Raw genomic sequence first — 20,611 nt, 5'->3', positions numbered from 1 at the left:
TATGGCTGGTCCCAAGAAAGCTGCTACGTATGATTAATTACTTGTAATGAAAGAAATCGTCCCTATAGCCTTTGACCTCTTTTCAGTGTTCCATATTTTATTACTACACTTCACACTGGAATTTGACAGTTCCTTTCTGCCTGATTGTGTTGCTGATGAGGACACCTGAAGAAAGGGCATGTGTGTCACATTACTGTCTAGATGGTACAAATAGCTCCCTGTGCTGAGTTCCAGGGCTCAGAGAACATCCTTTGCATCCCTCTTTCTGCTGTGAAATTAAATTGCTTTTTTTTTTGCAGTGAATGGGTAAACAAAGAATTTGTGATGAGGCTTCAAAACTTGAGCACCACTGGAAAGGAGTTTGGAGGCATTTTGTCTGCACACAGCATAGCCACCACACTGAAGTACTGGTATTATGGCTCACCACCTGGAGAGATTGTTTCCTTGGGGATAATGAGTGAAGGTACTAATTCCTGTCTTAATGCCCCTAAAGCATGGTAGTTGTGTAGATTTTAACAGTACCATAATGCATTCATTCATTCATTCATTCAACTGTTCATTCAAAAATTCAACAATATTGATTATGAATGTACTAAAGAGGCAGACAAGGAATTAAACCTGGCTTTTGCCTTCAGTAAGTGTGTAACGGCTCAAGGAGAGAGCATGGTCTCTAGAAGCAGTCTCATGATGTTTTCCTCTCTGTATCCAGCTGGGAAATAGAAAGCCAAATCTATTCTAGGCAGGGAGCAGAGAGTCAGATCAGGTTTCATTAAGAGAAGCCTGACGTCTTTGATGCTGAGCTGGAAGGCCAGTGTGAGAGAGCATTGAACACCAACAGCAAAGACGAATAGCCAGAATACAATCGTGCAAGGAGGCCCAGCATTCAGGCAATTAGGTAGCACTAGCAATAGAGTAAGGCTGCTGTAGTCCAACCTTTCCAACGGGACCAGTGGCTCCCCAGTAATGACATGGGGACTTATTACTAATTATGAACACTCAGCTGACAGCTTAGACTTGTTTCTAACTACCTTATATAACTTAAATTGACCCATACCTATTAATTTACTTTCTGCCTCATGGCTTTATTACCTCTTCTCCATCGTGCCCAATCCTGCTTGCTTTGCATCCCTGGTGTCTCCACACTCCCTCTGCCCAGTGTCCTCTGTGCCTGGAAATCATGCCTGGCTATTGGCTATTACATTTACAATGCCCAGTTCATTTGCATTTTAAAAAATTTAGAGGAAATATTCCATTACCTATCCCATCTTAGACAAAGTTTTATACCTAAACCATTTTTGTCATAACTGTATTTACATCCTAAAAATATCTTTTTTAGACCTTAAAACATCTTTTAGAAAAACAACTTAAGCTTTTTATGTTTCTCAACTTTATAAACTTTATATCTATTGGGTAAATTTGTTTTCTGAATTTGGTAAGAAAGAAAAATGTATAACTATCTAGTCTTCAGTCCCCATCAGAGACCCAAGGAGTATATGATATTATCTGAGTCAATAGGAAGTGCACAGCAAGCAACTTCCAAAACTATAGAAATGACAGAAACATCTGGTTGCCTGGACAACAGTCACCCGACGTTCTTCTACAACATTGGGGCATCCATCTTTGACCTACAGACTTAGACTATCTGACAGACTTTTCTGTAAAGCAGGAATTTTTGGAGGACTGTCCTACACTAGGCAAAGTTCAGAAGTCACTTTCTTTTGTGTCCTGCTTGTCCAATTTGGACAGCATACTGTCAGAAGTTGAGGCAGTTTCTTGCCCAAATGACTAGCTTTTGTCACAAAGAAACTCCGTATGGAGGTTCTTCAGTGCCCATCATCCTTTTATGAAGTAGGTTGGTGCTGTCAGGAGCAGACTTGTCTCACTGCCCTAAAAATCCATGTATTATTAAAACATTAAAATGCCATATTCTGTAAGTCTCTGACGTGTTTGAAGACCATCTGTCTATTTTAAAATATGTCTCAGATTGACCTTGAAAATATGCCTAACATGTCTATAAAATTTGATTGTTATAGATGACTAACTACTAGCCTGTATTTCTTTATTATCCTAAATAGCTTTCAAGGGCTAAAACTTTACATTTTAAAATGAGCTGCATAAGTACAATATCTTAAACAAGAATAAAAACATAAATACATTATAACAATCTTAGGGCTGGAGAAATGGCTCAGAGGATAAGACTGCTCTTCCAGAGGTCCTGAGTTCAGTTCCCAGCAACCACATAGTGGCTCACAGCCATCTGTGATGACATCTAGTGCCCTCTTCTGGTGCACAGGCATACAGGGAAACAGAATGTTGTATACATAATAAATTAAAAAATCTTTTAAAAAAGGAGAAAAGAATAAGACATTATCTTATATTTGTATCAATATACAAAAGTCCATACCAATGTAAAATATGTGAGACTAGTGGTTTCAAAAGTAGACTGAACAGTCCACCCTTTTATCTTATTTTTCTATACTATATCATCCATTTTCGCCTTTAGAAAAATATCCTTGAATCTGATCCCCTTTGTTTAGCTTTCTTCCTGATCATGACCAATAACAACTTGTAACCAGCCCTCCTAAACAATGACCAACATCCATAACCCACCAAATGACCAAAGATCACCCATCTCACCTCTTGGGAATGTGGGTGTTGTGTTCTCTAGAGTGCTTCCTGTTTTCTTGGGGAGCTGGCATCTATAGGGACCCTGAGAAAATTAAGATATTGGTCAAGTCCTGGCTAGAATACTCTGTAAGTCTGGACCATCTCAGCTAGCAACCTTGAACCTGTTCTGGATGCAGAACTCTGAGAAAACTGCAACAGAGGCACTCTGAGAGACTGAGTCACCTGGGCCATCCATTTCGTTGGTGTCTCATACCCTTGCTCTAAAAACACATCAACTTTCAAAGATAACATACTTATCTGCATTAGCACAAATATACACATTGTACACAAGTTAGACAAATATGATTTTTTTGCTTTATATTTGAGCAAGTAAAATATACTTTACCGGCCTTGTAGTTTTTCTAGGTTTTTTTTTTTTTTTTTTTTTTTTTTTTTTTTTTTTTTTTTTTTTTTTTATGTCTGTAGCCAGGATTTTCAGGGGGTATCCCCTGATTAAATCTGATCTCTATTAACATGGAATGAATCCTCAGCTTTTCATTTTCTGTGGAAACAAAAGCATAACCTCTTCCCTAAAATGACATATATTTGACTTCCATTTCAAAGGTAAGACATTTTAAAAACATATAGATTGGTTTAATTTAGTAGCTTTTAAAAATAATCCAGTGTCTCTTGGTGGTTATAGTTTGCTGATCATCAATCAAAAAATTTAAAGTCAGTACAATACCACACAGGATCCAGACTCCCTGTGTATTTCCCATCTCTATGTGGCTTATTATTTTGTATTTATAAATGATTTGCTTTTTGCTATGACTTCTATACCCATTTTTTTCTTTTTTTCCTTAAGCCTATGCACAATTTTGAACAAACTGTAAGCCGTTTAGAGATTTTTTTCCTTCTGGATCTGTCTTTACTAAGCATTTGCAACATTCTCTGATCTCATGCGACAAATCTTAAACTACTATGTCAGCCACTGGCATGGTTCAGTTTAGGGTGCATGGTACTGACAGATGGCTCCACCCACAGGCAGTATCCAGTAGCTGCCCCTCTGTGTGATGCCAAGCGCCATCCCAGCTGAGAGACTGCAGGACTAGGAAGCTCCATCTGGCTTCTTGTCCAGAACCCCGCTCCCCCCACTTTCTCAGGCCCTATGTTTGGATATTTGAGCTACTACACGTTGGATTCCATTTGCAGTCGGACTTTATGTTGGACTGTTGGCTCCCCGGTAATGACACAGAGACTTATTATTAATTAGGAAGGCTCAGCCATAGTTTAGGCTTTTTTCTTTTTTACTGTTTTCATTTTCTTTTTTTCTTTGTGTGTGTGTGTGTGTGTGTGTGTGTGTGTGTGTGTGTGTGTGTGCGTGTGCGTGTGCGTGTGTGTGTGTGTGTGTGTGTGTGTGTGTGTGTGTGTGTTTTGAAACAGAGTTTTTCTATATAGCTTTGGAGCCTGTCCGATAGAGAACTTACTCTATAGACCAGGCTGGAACTCACAGACATCCGCCTGCCTCTGCCTCCTGAGTGCTGGGGTTATAGCCACTACCCAACTAGTTTAGGCTTATTTCTAACTAGCTCATATAACTTGAATTGGTCCATTTCTATCAAGTTACTTTCTTCCTCATGGCTTTATTACCTTATCTTTATAGTGTCCATCGTGCCTCTACACCACTGGTGTCTCTACGCTCCTCTTCCCGGCATCCTCTGTGCCTAGAAATCTTGCCTATCTATTGGCCATTCAGCTTTTTATTAAACCAACCAGAGTGACACATCTGCGTACAAAAAGATTATTCCACAACAGGCTGCTGCTCATCAGTAAACATTGCAGAGTCATGCTGTAAACTAATGAGAATGCATGCCTGCCATCATCCTAACAAACTAGAAAAGACAGTAGCTGCTGGTGTGTCCTCTATAGGGTCAATCTGAATCATTTCTTCCCTTTTGCTTTTGTCAATCTTGTTTACTCCCTGATCTTCAGGCCTGGGCCTCTCTGCTAAGTTCTCGCCTCTGTTGGTTGGAAAAATGGCCATATGGATTCCATGTTATCAACCCAATGTACAACAACCTGAACCTGCTGGCTTCCTTCCCAATCAGATCCGCCTCTGGCATCCCTTGAGTTACTAATAAAGCCACCATCTCTTCCTCATTCCAATTTCATTGCAGCTCAGAGACATTTGAGACATCAATGCCTGTCTCTCCCCATGCTCACACAGCATGCTGTTCCTCTCTCAGACAGAATATTCTAGTGTGCCTTTATAGATGCATATCTTCTTCATTAGACTATCCGCACTGAAGGTAGAGCTTCATCTGTGCCACCTTCTACATCTCCATGGGAGAAGTATCTCTTGTGATACTCAGTCAGTAGTACACAGTTGAAGTAGCAATGCCTGAACATGGCCACATCAGGGCTTCAAGTCATTTGGTATGTTACCTTTGTAGAGAAACAAGCATTGAAATGTCCCCTGTAATGGGGACATGGCACTAACTCAACAGATACTTGCTTGGCCTGAGTTCTGTTTGCCTTCTGGGATTCATATGGAAGAAGCAGTGGACCTTCAAACATGTGCATGGCACACACACACACACACACACACACACACACACACACACACACACACACACGAGGGGGGATAAGAGAGAGAAAAATCCCTTTATTTGCAAAGTTTTATTAATCTCTGTAGGAATTCCACTCAAAATGAAAAATTATTTGTTTCTTATTCTAGTCTCATGAGAGCTTATTTTATAAGATCTCATATACTCCATCCCCATAAGGCACAGTCTCTGCAGATGGGTTGCAGGCAGCATGAACTGATCTGGGAAGCCAGCTGACGGGCAGTCCATCAGCTGTTTCTCAACCATGCTTGGGTTTTCTTGTCGATGAGACAGTCTAGATAGACACAGGGCCAAATGACCAGCTTTATGGTGGTTAGACAATGAGATTACAGAGCTATTATAGTAAAGCCACCCTAGACTGCTGGGATCAAGACCACTAACTTTCTTCTCCTTCATTATAAGGGTGTTTCCATATCATTAGTCTTGCAAAATTGTCTGTTCACACTATGCATGCGATACCAGGGCTTACCTGTAAAACTACATTAAAAGCTAGAAAGGGAGAGTAAACACAATTCCAAGACCCATTCCTATGATTTTTCACATTTCCCTCTACCTTAGCCCATGAATACCATCCCCCCCTTCAAAATTTGTCCATAAAATGACTATCCAAGAGAACCAGCATGATTCTCTTATGAAGCCTACACTCACCCCTCAGTGTGTAAGAAGCCGTTTACTTTGCTTTAGAAATCCCCAAACTAGCTTTATACAGACTTGTCCTGAAATTGTTTTCAGCAAGGTAATTCAATATCTTCATCTCTTCTCTGGTGGGGGGATGGGAATGTCTTTTGTACAAATGTTTTTCTTATTGGTTGATGAATAAAGCTCTGTGCCCAATGAGGCAGGATGATAGGTGGGACTAGCAGACAAGGAGGATTCTGGGAAGTGTAGGCAGAGGGGAGTTGGCATGTGATCCCGGGAGGAGAGGATTCGAGTCAGGTAAGACAAGACCATGTAGAAATACATAGATTAGTAGTTATGGGTTAATTATTAAGACAGAGCTAGCCAATAAGAACCCCAAGGCAATGGCCAACAGTATTATAACTAATATAGTGTTCCTCTCCTCTCTTTTCCTTTTGTTCCTTTCCTTTTTCAGTCCAGCATACCTTGCCAACACGGCTGCTATAATGTGTTCACTATTTTTATGTCAACTTGACACTTGCTAGAGTAACTGGAGAGGAGGGAGCCTCAATTGAGAAAATACCTCCATAAGATCAGGTTATAGACAAGCCTATAAGGCATTTTCTTAGTTAGTTCTTGATGCAGGAGGCCCTGCCTATTGTTGGTGGGGCCGTCCCTGGGCTGGTGGTCCTGGGTTCTATAAGAAAGCAGGGTAAGGTCTATGGAGCAAGCCAGTAAGCATCATTCCCCCATGGCTTCTGCATCAGATCTTGACTCCAGGCTCCTGCCCTATTTGAATTCCTGTCCTGAACCCCTTCAATGATCAACAATGGTGATTGTTAGATCCAAAGGAAACTCCAGTTCCCAATATTCCAAAGGGCTCTTCAAATACCCAGAAATGGACTCAATCTGGACTACAGGAGAAGTTCTGGTGGTTAGATAAAAGCTAGAATCCTCAGGAATTTGTAAAGCTGGTTCCCTTCAAAAGAATTCATTTCCTTACCTCTGGCAGAACAGGCAAATGGCTACTATTAGCATGTCAAAGTGCATGCTGGCATACTGGTGTTGGGCCCCAAAGCGGGACCAACTTTGGGAGATGCACCTGACAGAGTCACTCACAGGATGCAAGTTCGATGCAAAAGCAAAAGGATTTTATTCCAACGCGTTGGGGTCTCTCTCTGAGAAGAGAATGACCCTGAGTTTCCAAAGCAGTTTTTATATCTTTTTGGTCACTAGGCAGGAGTGTGACAACATATTGATTAGCTGTAACATACATGAGTCATTTACTGATTGGTTGGGAACTGAACTTACAATTTTGCCCACGAGGGGTTTGGAATGTTATTTTGGTTTTTACACCTGCAAGGCCATGGGATAGCTAGTGGTTTTTCTGGGGACAGAGTGACTTATACTTATTTTCAAAACTCGGGTGCTCTGGAGCAGGGTAACCCATAACAATTTTTAGAAACTATACAGTTGTTGAAGGTAATAACATTCCTTGGAAACTAGTAAGAATAACAATTTCCAGAGACTGATCATCATGACCGACCATTTCATGTGTTGTTTTTCCCAGAGCTGTGTGTGTGTGGCCAGAGTGGTTTTCAAATACATGCTGGTGGGTATCAGGCTGGGTTTGAGTTGGGGCCTTTCACTGGCATGCTGGCAAGCTGGCTGGCCTCCAGGCTTCTTCAGTATCAGAAGTACCTGATACACGTTTCAAATTCCATGCTAACCTCCTAGCCCTTCTCAGCCTCCTCCCCTACTCCTTTCAGCTAACAGGCTTCCTTCCCCCCAGATACTCTCCTTACTGTAAGGGTTACAGCTCTGGTGGGAAAGGTATCCTGATCATCAGAAGTCAGGTAACACCTACAACTCTCTTCCGGTGGGGGACAGTTTCCCCTCAGAAATGTAGCAGTTATGCTCCTCTCCCAGAGAGCTGTTACTGCTCTGCTCTGCTCTCTGCTCTCTGCTCTCTGCCCTCTGCCCTCTGCCCTCTGCCCTCTGCCCTCTGCCCTCTGCCCTCTGCCCTCTGCCCTCTGTCCTCTGCCCTCTGTCCTCTGCCCTGCTCTTTTCCCTGCAGAAATGTTGCAATTCTGCTCCTGCACTGTTCCACTCAGGGGAAAGAAGGTCATCACCCAAACGTCATTCAAGAGATTTACTGGGTGGGAGGAATCCAGGAGAGTGGCTGCCTCTGCCAGAGTGGGAAAAGGCCGCCCCAAATTGAACAGATACAGTGCTTAGGGGCAGAGTTTTTCCAGGGTCAAGATTTTCAGGATAGGAATTGGCTGGATTTCAATCCCTGAACTTGAACAAGCTCAGAGATTGGCTGGATTTTGTGCCCAGGGATTGGTTGGTTTTCGTGATGAATTAGTCAGGGGCAGAGTGTTTCTTGGGCTCTGGTTTCAGGGCCAGTGTGTATTTCTTTCACTCTCCCTTTTTCACCTTTTGGCTTTCATTTCAGGGCCAGTGAACTATCTCAGAGTCAGGATGTGTCCTTTGGCTGACCCTTTTGCTCTATACATATAACCCTGCTATTTTTTGCTATCTATCTATCTATCTATCTATCTATCTATCTATCTATCTACTCTATGTCCCCCTCTCTCTTTGTTTCTCCCCTTTGCTCTCTCTCTGTCTTTCTGCTCTCCTCCGGCTTTTCTCATGGCCAGGTTCAGTCTGCTGGCCATGTTCAGACTGCTTCTCTCTCTCTCTCTCTCTCTCTCTCTCTCTCTCTCTCTCTCTGCTCTAGATGCTTCCATATGTCTCTGGGTATTCTTTCTCTCCCATATCTATAATAAAAATCTTCCCCTTAATCATACCATGGAGTGGTCATGTCATCAGTTTATACAATGATGAAATATAAGCCAAATAAACCCTTTCGTCCCAAAGTTTTTTTGGTCATGGTGTCTCATCACACTAACTAGGACATGCAGTAAGCTAGAGTGGAAGGCAGATTAGACAAATAGTTCAGGCTCATGGGTTACCTGTAGAGTCATGGAACAACTATGGGAAACAGGCACAAATTATATACAAGGCTTGAAAAAGAAAGACCTCATTAATCCCTGGATATGAGCGAGAAGGCAGAGTGGTCAGAACTAGGACAGGTGTCCATTAAAGACTGAATGGGCAATCCGGTGCTAGTCAGATATGAATCCCAGAAACTTAGCACCACCATTGTCCTTTAAAATCACATACTGAGGAGGAGTCTAAGAGAGACACACATGGTCCCCGGAGAAGGGAAAGGGACAAGATCTCCTGAGCAAATTGGGAGCATTGGGGGAGGGGAGAGGGAGCTAGGAGAATGAGAAGGGGAGAAGAGGAGGGGTGGGGAGGACAGGAGGGGGCAGGAAGGTTTAGTTTAGGGAAGAATAGAGGAGAGCAAGATAAGAGATACCATAATAGAGGGAGACATTTTAGGTTTAAAGAGAAATCAGGCACTGGGAAATGTCTGGTGATCTACAAGGAAGACCCCTACTAACAATCTAAACAACAGAGGAGAGGCTGTTTTAAATGCCCTCCCTGATAATGAGATTGATGACTGAGTTATATGCCATCCTAGAGCCTTCATCCAGCAGCTGGTGGAAGTAGAAGCAGACACCCACAGCTAAACACTGTTGCAGAGAAGGAGGAATGATGAGCAAAGGGGCCCAGACCAGGCTTGAGAAACCCACAGAAACAGCTGGCCTGAACAAGGAAGAGCTCATGGACCCCAGACTGATAGCTGGGAAACCAGCATGGGACTGATCCAGACCCCACCAACGTGGGTGTCAGTGAGGAGACCTCAGAAATCTATTGGCCCCCTTATAGTAGATCAGTTCTTATCCCTAGCATAGGAATGGACTTTGGGAGCCCATCCCACATAGAGGGATACTCCGTGAGCCTAGACACAAGGAGGTTGGCCTAGGCACTATCCCAAAGAACAAGATAGACTTTGAAGCCCCCCCCCCCATAGAAGGCCTCACCCTCCCTTGGGAGCAGAAAGGGTATGGGATAGGTAGGGTGTTATGGGGGGGGGTGAGCAGGGGAGGAGGGGAGGGAGAGGGAACTGGAATTGACATGTAAAACAATCTTGTTTCTAATTCAAATAAATTTTTTTTAAAAAATCACAAACTGGTTCAAGGGTTAAGAGTACTTCCTGCTTTTGTAGAGGACCAGAATTTGAGTCCCAGTATCCATATCACACAGTTCACACCACCTGTAACCCCTGATCCAGGGCATTTAACACTCTGTGCCGGCCTTCTTGTGTGTGTGTGTGTGTGTGTGTGTGTGTGTGTGTGTGTGTGTGTGTGTGTGTGTGTGTGTTTGCGTGCACTCACTCGTGCACATGTGCGCGCACTCTCTTAAAATCATGTACTATGAGTGTCATTTTCAGTCCTTTTTTCAGTTAATTTACTATGATTCACCTTGTTTGTGCTCCCTACAGGTCAGTTTGATATTCCCGAAGGGGTCGTCTTTTCTATGCCTGTGAAATTTGAGAATGGAACTTGGGAGGTTCTTACAGACCTCGAAGGCATTTCGCTGAGTGAACAGATAATAAAGAGGCTCACAGATGATCTGATTCAGGTAACAGCAGAGGGCCTGCCAAGGAGCTGGCTTTGATAATGATCCTAAAATGGTTTTGTAAGCTACGGAGTGCATGGTTTTCGGGGCTCAATTTACATCATATTCCTGAGAACCATAAAGCAACAAAGGTTTGGAGAATATAACAAATGCATGTTATGCACCTAGTTTTATAGTTTTCAGTATGCTAAAAATACTTATTTGTTTTAAACCGATAATCAAAGAATTTGTCCGATAAAGAATGATTTAGCCGTTGCTGTCATTTAATTCTCTGATTATAAATTTTTCAACAGGAGAAACTTGTTGCACTTGGAGACTTATTAACTTTCCAGCCAGTTAAAGAAGGTAATCTCAGAAATTGGTTGTCTCATTGAGCTGATGCCAAAAAAAGGTACTACAGGGTTCTGTAGAGATGGCGCTTTGGTTAAGAGTACTGGCTGCTCTTACAGAGGCCCTAGACTTGATTTTCAACAACCACTTGCTGACACACAAGCATCCACAACTCCAGTTTCAGGGTATCCAGTGCCCTTTTCTGGCCTCCTTTGTCACCAGACATGCATAAGCTATGCATATATATGCACAGGTAAATGCTCATACACATAAAATAAAAATAAATCTGTTTTTTAAAATGTACTACCTGGCTGGAGAGGTGGCCTGTAGATAAGAGCACTTGCTGTGCAAACATAAGTTTGAACTGCTGGCGCTAACACAGAAAAGGGAGTGTGGCCACACACATGTGCCTAAAACCCCAACGTTTGGGCAGGGAAGAGAGGGAAGGTCTCTGAGGCTTGCTAGCTTTCAGCCAAGCTTCATTTCAGTGAGATACCCTGTTTTTTAAAAAAAAAAAAACAAAACAAAAACAAAAAACAAAGTGGAGAATGATAAGGTGTGGCCTCCTCCTCTCACCTCGGTGCACACATGGCCAGGCCCATGCATCTGCATTCACACGCACATATGCATGTAATGCTTACACACACACACACACACACACACACAGAGAGAGAAAGAGAGGGGGGGTATGAAATGCTTGTTATAATTGAATTACTACTAATATACTATTAGATAATTAGAATCCATATTTTATTTTTAAACTTAATTGTTAGCAAAGTAAACTGCTAAGTTCAGCACGTCATTAGAAACAATGCATAAAATGCTAAAGAAATCACATTTTTGGAATACTGTGGCATTTCAAATTTTTATAACTTCCACATTTACCAGTTTTCTAGAACTAATATAACAAATTACAATAAACTAGTCACAAAGACATTAGTCATTGCATTTAGGACCTGTCTTAATCCAACATGACTCCATTTAAATTTGCAATATGGCTCAATTTAAATTTGTATTTTTATTATAGGTATATGTGTATACATGCATGAATTCATGTGTACCATGTATGTGCAAGAGCCTGCAGAGAACACAAGAGAGTGTTGGGTTCCCTGGAACTGGGAGTTGTGAGCTTCCATGTGGGTGCTGGGAATCCAACTCTGGTCCTCTGCAAGAGCAGCAGGTGCTCTTAACTGCTGAGCTATCTCTTTAGTCCCCATAAGACTGAATTTTAAATTGATTATCTTGCTAAGTCTGTGTTTACAAACAGGGTTACAAGTACAGACAGATAGAACTGCAATGTGTCTTTGGGAAGCACAATTTAACATGTTATAATATATTTACTTCGATTAACTTTGTTTAAAATCCAGTAAATATCAACATTTCTCATCTACATTTTCTCTAACCACAAATTTATGAGGAAGTGCTGCCATCTATCCTTTTTTCTTCTCTTCACCATTAAAAAAAAAAAAATTCTCAGCCAGGCCAGGCATGATAGTACATGCCTTTAATCCCAGTACTCAGGAGGCAGAGGCAGGCAGACCTCTGTGAGTTTGAGGCCTGCCTGGTCTACATAGTAAGTTCCAGGACATCCTGGGCTCTAAAAAGAGACTCTGCCTTGAAAAGCAAAACAAAGCAGACAAAAAAAAAAAAAAAACAGCAACAACAAATAAAGCAGTGGCCATAGCAGTAGAGAGGTACAGCTAAATTTGAAAGACTTGCATTTGACAGGGTAGTCTGAGACAGAGGACAAGAAAAGACCAAGGGAGACTAGAATATGCTAAGGGTTGGGGCTGAGAAAATGGTTCAATAGCTAAAGTGCTTGCCAGCTAAGTGTGAGGATGGAGAGGGTAGTGGGGGCACAGACAGGAGGATCTTTGGTGTTTTCTAGACAAGCGAGAGAAATAGTGAATTCTAGATTCAGTGAAACCATTCCTCAAATAATAAGGTAAAGAGAAATTGAGGAAGACATCTGATATCAGCCTCTGGCCTTCACACATACACATGTATGGGCACTCTCTCTCTCTCTCTCTCTCTCTCTCTCTCTCTCTCTCTCTCTCTCACTCACACACACACACACACACACACACACACACACACACAGTGCCTACAGGTTTTGGCATTAGGACATATCATTTAGGACTATAATTCCCTGGAAGAGAAGCCCCAAGTGTGTTAGAAATTTGGAGTCATTGATCTCAGTCCTAAGAACAGCTTGGGTAAGTTGGAGTCCCTAAACTGGTTGCCTCTGCTGCCTTGGCATTTGCTATGTGTGCTGTCATAAAAATGACTGGCCAATCATATTAAGGTAAAGCATAGAGATGAAGGAGCAGGTTTTCAGGAATCCTGTAAGTGAACATGTCTACTGAAAAATGGACACATGTCTCTAAGCATAAGAGAGGTATAGGTGGGATAGGTTGATATGGAGGGATCAACAACCATTACTGGTTAATATGGGGACCTCTAGGAAGAGGTCACAAGTGACTAGAGAAGGAAGCTTCTTCACCCATGGTCTCTTATTCTTTTGGACTAGGTTTTGTGGACATCACATATCAAAAAAAAAATGGAAAAGCATTTCCAAAGATAGAAAGAAGTGGGTGGCTCTGTAGATAGGTGGGTGCTAATATTTAACCACCATTAGGAAGAGGATGAAGCTAGAGGACAGTGAGGAGATGAGTCCTCAAGACAGAACACAGGGTCAGTTCTAAACCAGGAGCACGTCCAGCGTTAAGTCTGGAGGAGGGCATGGTTGTTGCAGATGGAGGTATCTGTGTGGGCAAGGATAGCACAGAACAAGGCAGGAGGCAGGTCCAGATCCCTAGAGTCATAGACCATCATGAAGAAGGGCAGCATTGGATTAACTAATTTTAAAATTGAGATAAATCATACAGAAATGGTACAGGGAGTTCAACGGAAGTCAGAGACCAAAACATAAATGTCCAACGTGTGGTTGTAGGATTCCCTAAAAAGATGCCCAGCTGCCTGGTTGCAGAAGTGAAGCATACCCCCAAATACTAATGTGTATTTCCATCCCATTTTTTGAGAAATGTGAAACTTGATGCCATGTCCCGAAATTATTCTGAGGTTTTTCATACTGACTTTATTTGGAAGAATTAATTATCAACCAAAAGTTTTTTTTCCGTTTTCTCGTATTCTTCCCCTTTTATTACTTGGACTTTAAATAGTTGCTGAGGTGATTCGGGCCATCAGCCCTGAAAATGGGAATGGAAGAGCCCAATCTTGTTGCTTTGCTTAGCCTTTGAAGAGGAAGAAAGTAAGGCAATGAGGCTGAAATAACTGTACTAATGATAGACAATATTTGGTGGGTCTATATTACACACAGAAGGAAAAGCTACTAGCACTCAAGTTCTCCAAATTCAACCAGAGGTGATATTCAACATATCTAAGAATCAATTAGTACACATTTGAACCATCTCAGATGGTTACTTTCTTTCAGAACGAAGTAGTAAAAAGAAACTTGCAGAAGGCCATTGGTTTGGACCAAGGAAGATTTAGTGGACTGTGGTCAGAGAGTGAGGCTGGGGAATTCAGAGCTTAGCTGATGATCAAGTCCCCAGAACAGAGCCAAAACAAACATTGCTCAGAGGCAGAGTAAAGGTGGGGGCTTCCAGTTGTAGATGTCCAAGGGGCAGCTGGTTTTTAACTTGAATTCTTTTATTCTTAAAATTTACAGGTCCTTTGGGTTGCTGCCCTGGGTTTGGCAGGCTAGGACTGTAATTTTCATTCTCTAGAAAGGGCTACAAAACTGTCATCCTATATTTAATTCGTTGACTGGTAACTGGTCCTAAATTTCCTGACTATACATGATTATAGAGAGTCTTGTGAAAGAATATGACATATATACACTGAATATTTATTTATTAACAAAGGTCTATATTGCTTTTTACTTTGTTACCTTTGGATCTTGTATCCACTCCAAAAATTGAAACCCACTGTCCCAGATATTTCAAAAAGCACAAGAGCATTGCACCTCTCGGTTTGGAGATCTCTGTTTATAAATTCACCAATGAGAAGATCATGTAGGAGGCATATGTGATCTCTTCAATTACTTTAATCCTTAATTTTCTGGCCTTTAGACTATAAACTAAATTTTTAAAAAGTCAAAGGGCCTCTGATTTCTCTACAAATGATAACAAGGATGAGTGCAAGACCACGAATGGTAAGTAGACTCGGGAGGAAAAAGAAAAAGTTCCTTTCAATGTAAGAATTTGCACTGACTTTCAAAGAAAGGAATCTAATCATCTGTTAGCCATAAAACAGTTAAGAACTTCAAAATCCTCATCGGATATTAAAAAATAAGATCATATTTTATACTTGATCCTAGCCCAAAGGCCAAGAGGCTGTATGAGATTCTATTTTAAAGGTACTAATAAATCTTTGTAGCAAACTACAGGGTACTCCTTGACCTCCATGGATTCACTGGTTTCTGTGAAAGACAATGGAAATACAATAAGGAGGTTGTCATAGTTAAGAGTTCCTATTGTTGTAATAAAACTCTGCCTGGGAAAGAATGGTTTATTGCAGCTTGCACTTATACTTGTGAGTCTATCATCAAAGGAAGTCAGGGCAGGAACTTGGAGCAGGAACTGATACAGGGGCCAGGGAGAAATGCTGCTTACTGACTTGCTCGGCCTGCTTTCTTATAGCACCCAGAGCCACCAGCCCAGAGCAGTACTATCCACTGTGAGTTGGGACCTCCCACATCACTTATCAATTTAAAAAAAATGCCCTACAGGCCAATTCTATGGAGGCATTTCCTCACCTGAAGTTCCCTCTTCCAAATGACTGAGATTGCATCAAGTTGACATAAAACTAGCCAGCACAAAGGTTCTCACCACACAAACTTCATAGGGAAAGGACTTAAGAACCTGTGACATGCCACAATTCACAATTAGTTAAACAGCTTAACAAAACAGGGTTTTGTAGATCAAAATGTAGGAAACATGATTGGCAATCCAAAGACTCGGAAGGAGAGGAAAGATACATTAACATGAAGGAGAAAGCCTAAACATGTGTTGAAAATTACTTGGGAACTAAGATGACTGGAGAGAGATAAATGGGTGTTTGTTCAGGAACAGCACTGTATTGGTCATGCACTGTAAGGGTTCTAGAGATCTGCCATACAGCAGTGTACATGTTAACAATGTCGGGTTGTGCTTCTATATCTTTCATGTTATATGTGTGTTACATCACAGATGGATGAAGGGGGAAGGAGGGAGGAGCTATTCTAGGTGGTAAGTGGTTTAAAAACGCATCAAATGGATGCATGCTTTCAAAAGTAGATTACTTTTTAGCATGTGAAATAACAGAGCAAAGAGGAAAAAGTCACTTATGAGAGATGTCTTTGCTTATTCTGGCCATTATTCTACAAAACAACTGGAAATTACTTTGTGGGAATATATTGTTTATGGTTTATTAAGACCACTGGAGATCAAAATAGCAAAGCAGCCATACTAGTTAGCCATAGAAGCCAGGCAGTGGTAGCACACCCCTTTAATACCAAGACTCAGAGGACAAAGGCAGATGGATCTTCTCTGAGTTCAAGGCCACCCAGGGTTACATGAGTGTGGATCAGTCTAAAAGAGGAACAGAGCTCACACCTTTAATCCCAGTGCTAGAGAGGTATTAAAGACAGAAGCAGGGTCTTCAGTGGTTACTATCAGACCTTCATTCATCAGCCACAATGAGGTGAGGCAGCAGTCAGAGGCTTGGTGAGAGCTCGTGGAGACAGGATCAGTCCTTTCAGCCTGAGGTAGAGGTAAGAACTAGTGACCAGCTGCTTTCTGATCTTCAGCTTGAAGCCTGAACCCCAATATCTGTCTCTGGTTACATTTCGTGTTACATTACTTCTCATAGTTCAAGAGGCATGTTGAGATGAAAGCACTAGCAGATTCAGTGTGTGGTCGTGGCCAGTTTTATTAATTTCTCTGTCTCTACATGAAGGACAAGCACAAATGAATTCCCATGGGCCTGTTTTGGAAGACTGTAATTCTGAATTCACAAGGGCTCTATCCTCCTCTAGTCACCTCCCAGAGCCCAACCTCTCAATATAATCATGGGAATGTTCAGATGTCAACATATGAGCTGCTAAGGGTGCAGAACACAGGCATTCCCATCCTAAGGTGAGGCTATGACAGAGGCCCAGGGTAGAATGGATGCAATTGAGGGTACCCTGTGGTCTGAGAGTGTCAGGAAAGACTTCCCAGAACAGATGACATAGGAGGTGGGCTGTAGGGTGATGGATCCTTCCTTCTTGTGATTTAGAACAAAAGTGTGTAACTGAAGGGGATCGGAGAGAGGGGATTGCCAAAAGCATCTACCAGAAGGAAAAGAACATGGCAAATAGGCTGTTTAGGCAATGGAGACAAGGTCAGAAGCACATAGCTCCCCAAAACAGTAAGGTATCTGGGTTAGGTCAGGGGATGCAAGATGGACTAACAGACCTGGGGAAGTGTGTAGGAGTCATGTGATGTTTGGCTATAAGGTTATCACTTTGGCTGGTGGATGGCTGGACAAAGCATGGAATAGTTGGAGGTCAGGCCTTCTGAACTAACCTGGTTATTTCAGCAGCCCTATGGAGGTCTTTAACAGCCCACATCACTTTCCAGAGAACTGAGTCCCAGCCTCAGCAGAGCTTAAGAAGCCTGGATTGAATCTGTAGAGCATTACTCTTCTAGGAAGGCCAACCAGCATCAAGCAATAATTAAGGAGAAATTGGAGTGTACTGAGGCCCTGAGAGAACTGAGAAAACCAGCAAAATCTGTCATGAAGAAGGCAACTGTCTGCTTTCTGGGATGAGAAGAGAAGAACATATTCTCTAGAGTAATTCCAATTTAAGTCGCTAGTTAAAACTTGAGGGACTCAGCCGTTCTGCCAAGTGAGATTCTTACAAAAACTAGAGAACTCCAATCACCAGAACTTCCCCATTGAAATATTACAAAATTGATAGCAGAGAGGTTAAGAAGAGATTTTTTTTTCAGTGAACTTGGAAAGGATAGAGCAGGACAGTACAGGATAGAACAGGACAGCCCAGGACAAGATAGAACAGGATAGAACTGGACAGCACAGGATAGGACAGGATAAAAGAGGATGGAAGGAAGGAAGAGTGGAAGAAAGGAAAGAAAAAACAAAAGATAAGTAAATCTTACACACATTAAAAACAGCATATACAACATATTAACCTAATCTGTGTATCAATAGCATATATTAGCCATATATGCTAATTAATATAACACACACACATATGAAACCAGGCCTGATACTGCCTGTGATCCTAGAATTTAAGTAGTTAACTAGCCCTACTCAGATTCAGAAACCAGCGTGAGCTACAAAATGAAATCCCGTCTCAAAAAATATTTTTTGAAACAAATGGTCAATAAAAGGAGATTTAGAAAAGAGTATTGTGGAAAGTAATATTGGTTAATCTGGAGTATTGTGGTAATTTTTCATTAATCTGTATGTGCACAAACATACTGAGCTGTGATATCACACACACACACACACACACACACACACACACACACACACATACACACCGTTTTTACTGTCAATCATGGCACAAAGTTCGAAAAACACTAACTCAGAATATCTCACAGCTGCTTACTATATTTGAACCCTGACTTTTTAAATTTTCATTTCAGAACATAGAGATAGCGTACATTCCAATGTAGGCCTGAATGAAGAAAAAGAGCAAGTCGAGTTGTACGGTGAGTCAGTGGAACTGTGACTATTTCTGCGACGCTCATCGTCAGGGCTCCCATGTAGCTGTAGAGCCTGAGGTGGTGCTACGAAGGGTTCAGTAACAACTCAGTTTCCCCCTTAGGCCCTGGAAACACTTGGAGAGAGGGGATGAAAGCAGCAATAATTGCTTTCTCACTGAAACTGCTTTCACGTCAGACCTCAAACACCCAAGACATCTTAGCTTGGTCCTGGCCCATGTACTACCCTTTACACTTTTCTCTACTTAAGTCTCCTTTACAAAGCCCAAAATAGACAACAGGGAATTCTCTTCAGAAAGTCCTGAGATGGGGAGCCTGAGAGACCCAAATAAGAAATCTCTTTGACACTGAGAACTTTGAGAAGTAGGTGGAGAAAACTCTAAAATAGCGCTACAGAAGCGAGTATGTTTTCTAAATCTGCATACACAGAAAACGTATAAAATAACCATCTAGTGTGCTTCCATTTTTGCCATTTTCTTACCTGCATCCCTTTGTGTAGAAGGAAGCTGGGCATCCCTGGGCAGTCTCCCAGTGACCTACATTGTGAGGCCAGCATTCATGGAAGGTTAGCAGAGAGTTACAACACAGTTACCTGTCTGGACAGCTGCTTGCCCTATTGTACATGAGGCCAGGAAAAGGCTGTTGTCTTAAACTGAGACTCCATATGGAAGTGACACACCTTGCAGCTTGCTTTAGAGCAAGACCACCGGGAAGTGCCAAAGAGGAAGGAATGAGATAGGAGACGAGGAGAATGGCCATGGCAGCCAACATGCTACAAACACTGATCCTTTTGGTTCTCTAATTACTGCCAAGGATTTATCAGATCTGAGTTATCAGCTCACCTCCGAAAAGTTATACAAAGTTTTATAAACCACAAACGGCAAGTGGTAGACAAAGCATTAATAAGTTTGCCTTTTTTAGCAAATTGAATTGTTAATAGATGGTCAGGGTTCCATGCAGTGTAATTCTCTCCCAACAATTGCCCCCAACAGCACAGTACAGAGATTCAGGGTGGTCTGTTTGCTTCCCTGGAATCTCTCCACTTTAACAACCAAAACTACGGTGTGGAGGGCTATTCTTTCCCTAGGATGAATGATAGAATAAGCTAGGAGATGTGTTCAGGCATGTGAATTCCCTTTGCTGAAGCATTGAGCTGAGTTTTCCCTATTTCTTATGAAAACCAGTTGATATGTGGCTGGCCAATCAAGATGTTCACTCAAACCTCCCCTTGTAACGCATTCATCCAGTAAACGGAACCCAGTGCACTTTGTATTCTGACATGCAAACATGATGGGCTTTAGAATGAGCTGGCAGTGGAGAAATAGAATTGGTGCACTGAGGAGAGGCAAGGCCTGGAGTTGAAAATGAGGAGACTATTGCTGCACACACAGTTCAGAATGGGGACCTAAGTGGGGGAGACCCACACACAGAAATAACCAGGTCAGGAAGGAAGGCAGAATTCACACTACCATGGAGAAATGGTTAGTGATGGTCTGGTGGCTTTCTCTCACCACGGAATCTGTCCCACACATGCCTCCTCTCAGTCACTGAGCCAAACTGAATGGGAATCCGGTGGATGCCAGAAGAGGGGAACAAAGGTAAGAGGTAACATAAACAGAAGTTACTGGTGCATTTTAGAGATCGTTACATCTTCCATGTTTTCTTCCCTTTACAGACTCTGAGGGAAAAACTGAGGATGAAACAGCAATTTAACCAGATCAAATACACAGGAGTTGAATAAATTAAGAACCCTGAGTGTCCCTGAAGATCCCCAAACTCCTAGTGCAGTCTAGTCCCATTTTTATTGATTATTGCATGCCCTCAAAAATAAATGTGCTAATTGCTGTTTCAAATACCTCAACAGAGTGCTATCAATCATTGCATCTTTGCCTGGACATCACCTGTTTCCTTGCACCTAGCCATCCTGGTACTCACTATACAGACCAAGGGGCCTTAAAGTCACAGAAATATACCTGCTGCATATGCCTCCCAAGTACTGGGATTAATGGTGTATACCACTATGGTCAACTTCTACCTGGCATTCTTAACATAGACACAAAGGCCAAATTGGTTCACGTGTCCTTAGCACTGCACCTCAACTGATTGGGCCAGAACTAAAAAGAACAGATTCGTTCACTT

General features: G+C 42.0%; 1 protein-coding gene across 1 annotated transcript in view; it reads left to right on the top strand.

Moving 5' to 3' along the window:
* The window catches only part of Mdh1b (malate dehydrogenase 1B), a 37,269-nt gene extending 16,936 nt beyond the window's left edge, over positions 1 to 20,333 (top strand). The window contains exons 7-11 of the mRNA XM_027397082.2: positions 300 to 463; positions 10,270 to 10,409; positions 10,700 to 10,751; positions 18,395 to 18,460; positions 20,148 to 20,333. Of these exons, the coding sequence (XP_027252883.1) occupies positions 300 to 463; positions 10,270 to 10,409; positions 10,700 to 10,751; positions 18,395 to 18,460; positions 20,148 to 20,185 (460 nt within the window). The 3' untranslated portion in view covers positions 20,186 to 20,333. The remainder of the gene's footprint in view (positions 1 to 299; positions 464 to 10,269; positions 10,410 to 10,699; positions 10,752 to 18,394; positions 18,461 to 20,147) is intronic.
* Positions 20,334 to 20,611: the final 278 nt, after the last annotated feature.

Source organism: Cricetulus griseus, chromosome 2 (genome assembly GCF_003668045.3).
Source record: "Cricetulus griseus strain 17A/GY chromosome 2, alternate assembly CriGri-PICRH-1.0, whole genome shotgun sequence".
NCBI classification, from domain to species: Eukaryota; Metazoa; Chordata; class Mammalia; order Rodentia; family Cricetidae; genus Cricetulus; species Cricetulus griseus.
The sequence above is the reverse complement of the archived record's forward strand: the minus strand, read 5'-3'. Positions and strand labels throughout refer to the sequence as shown.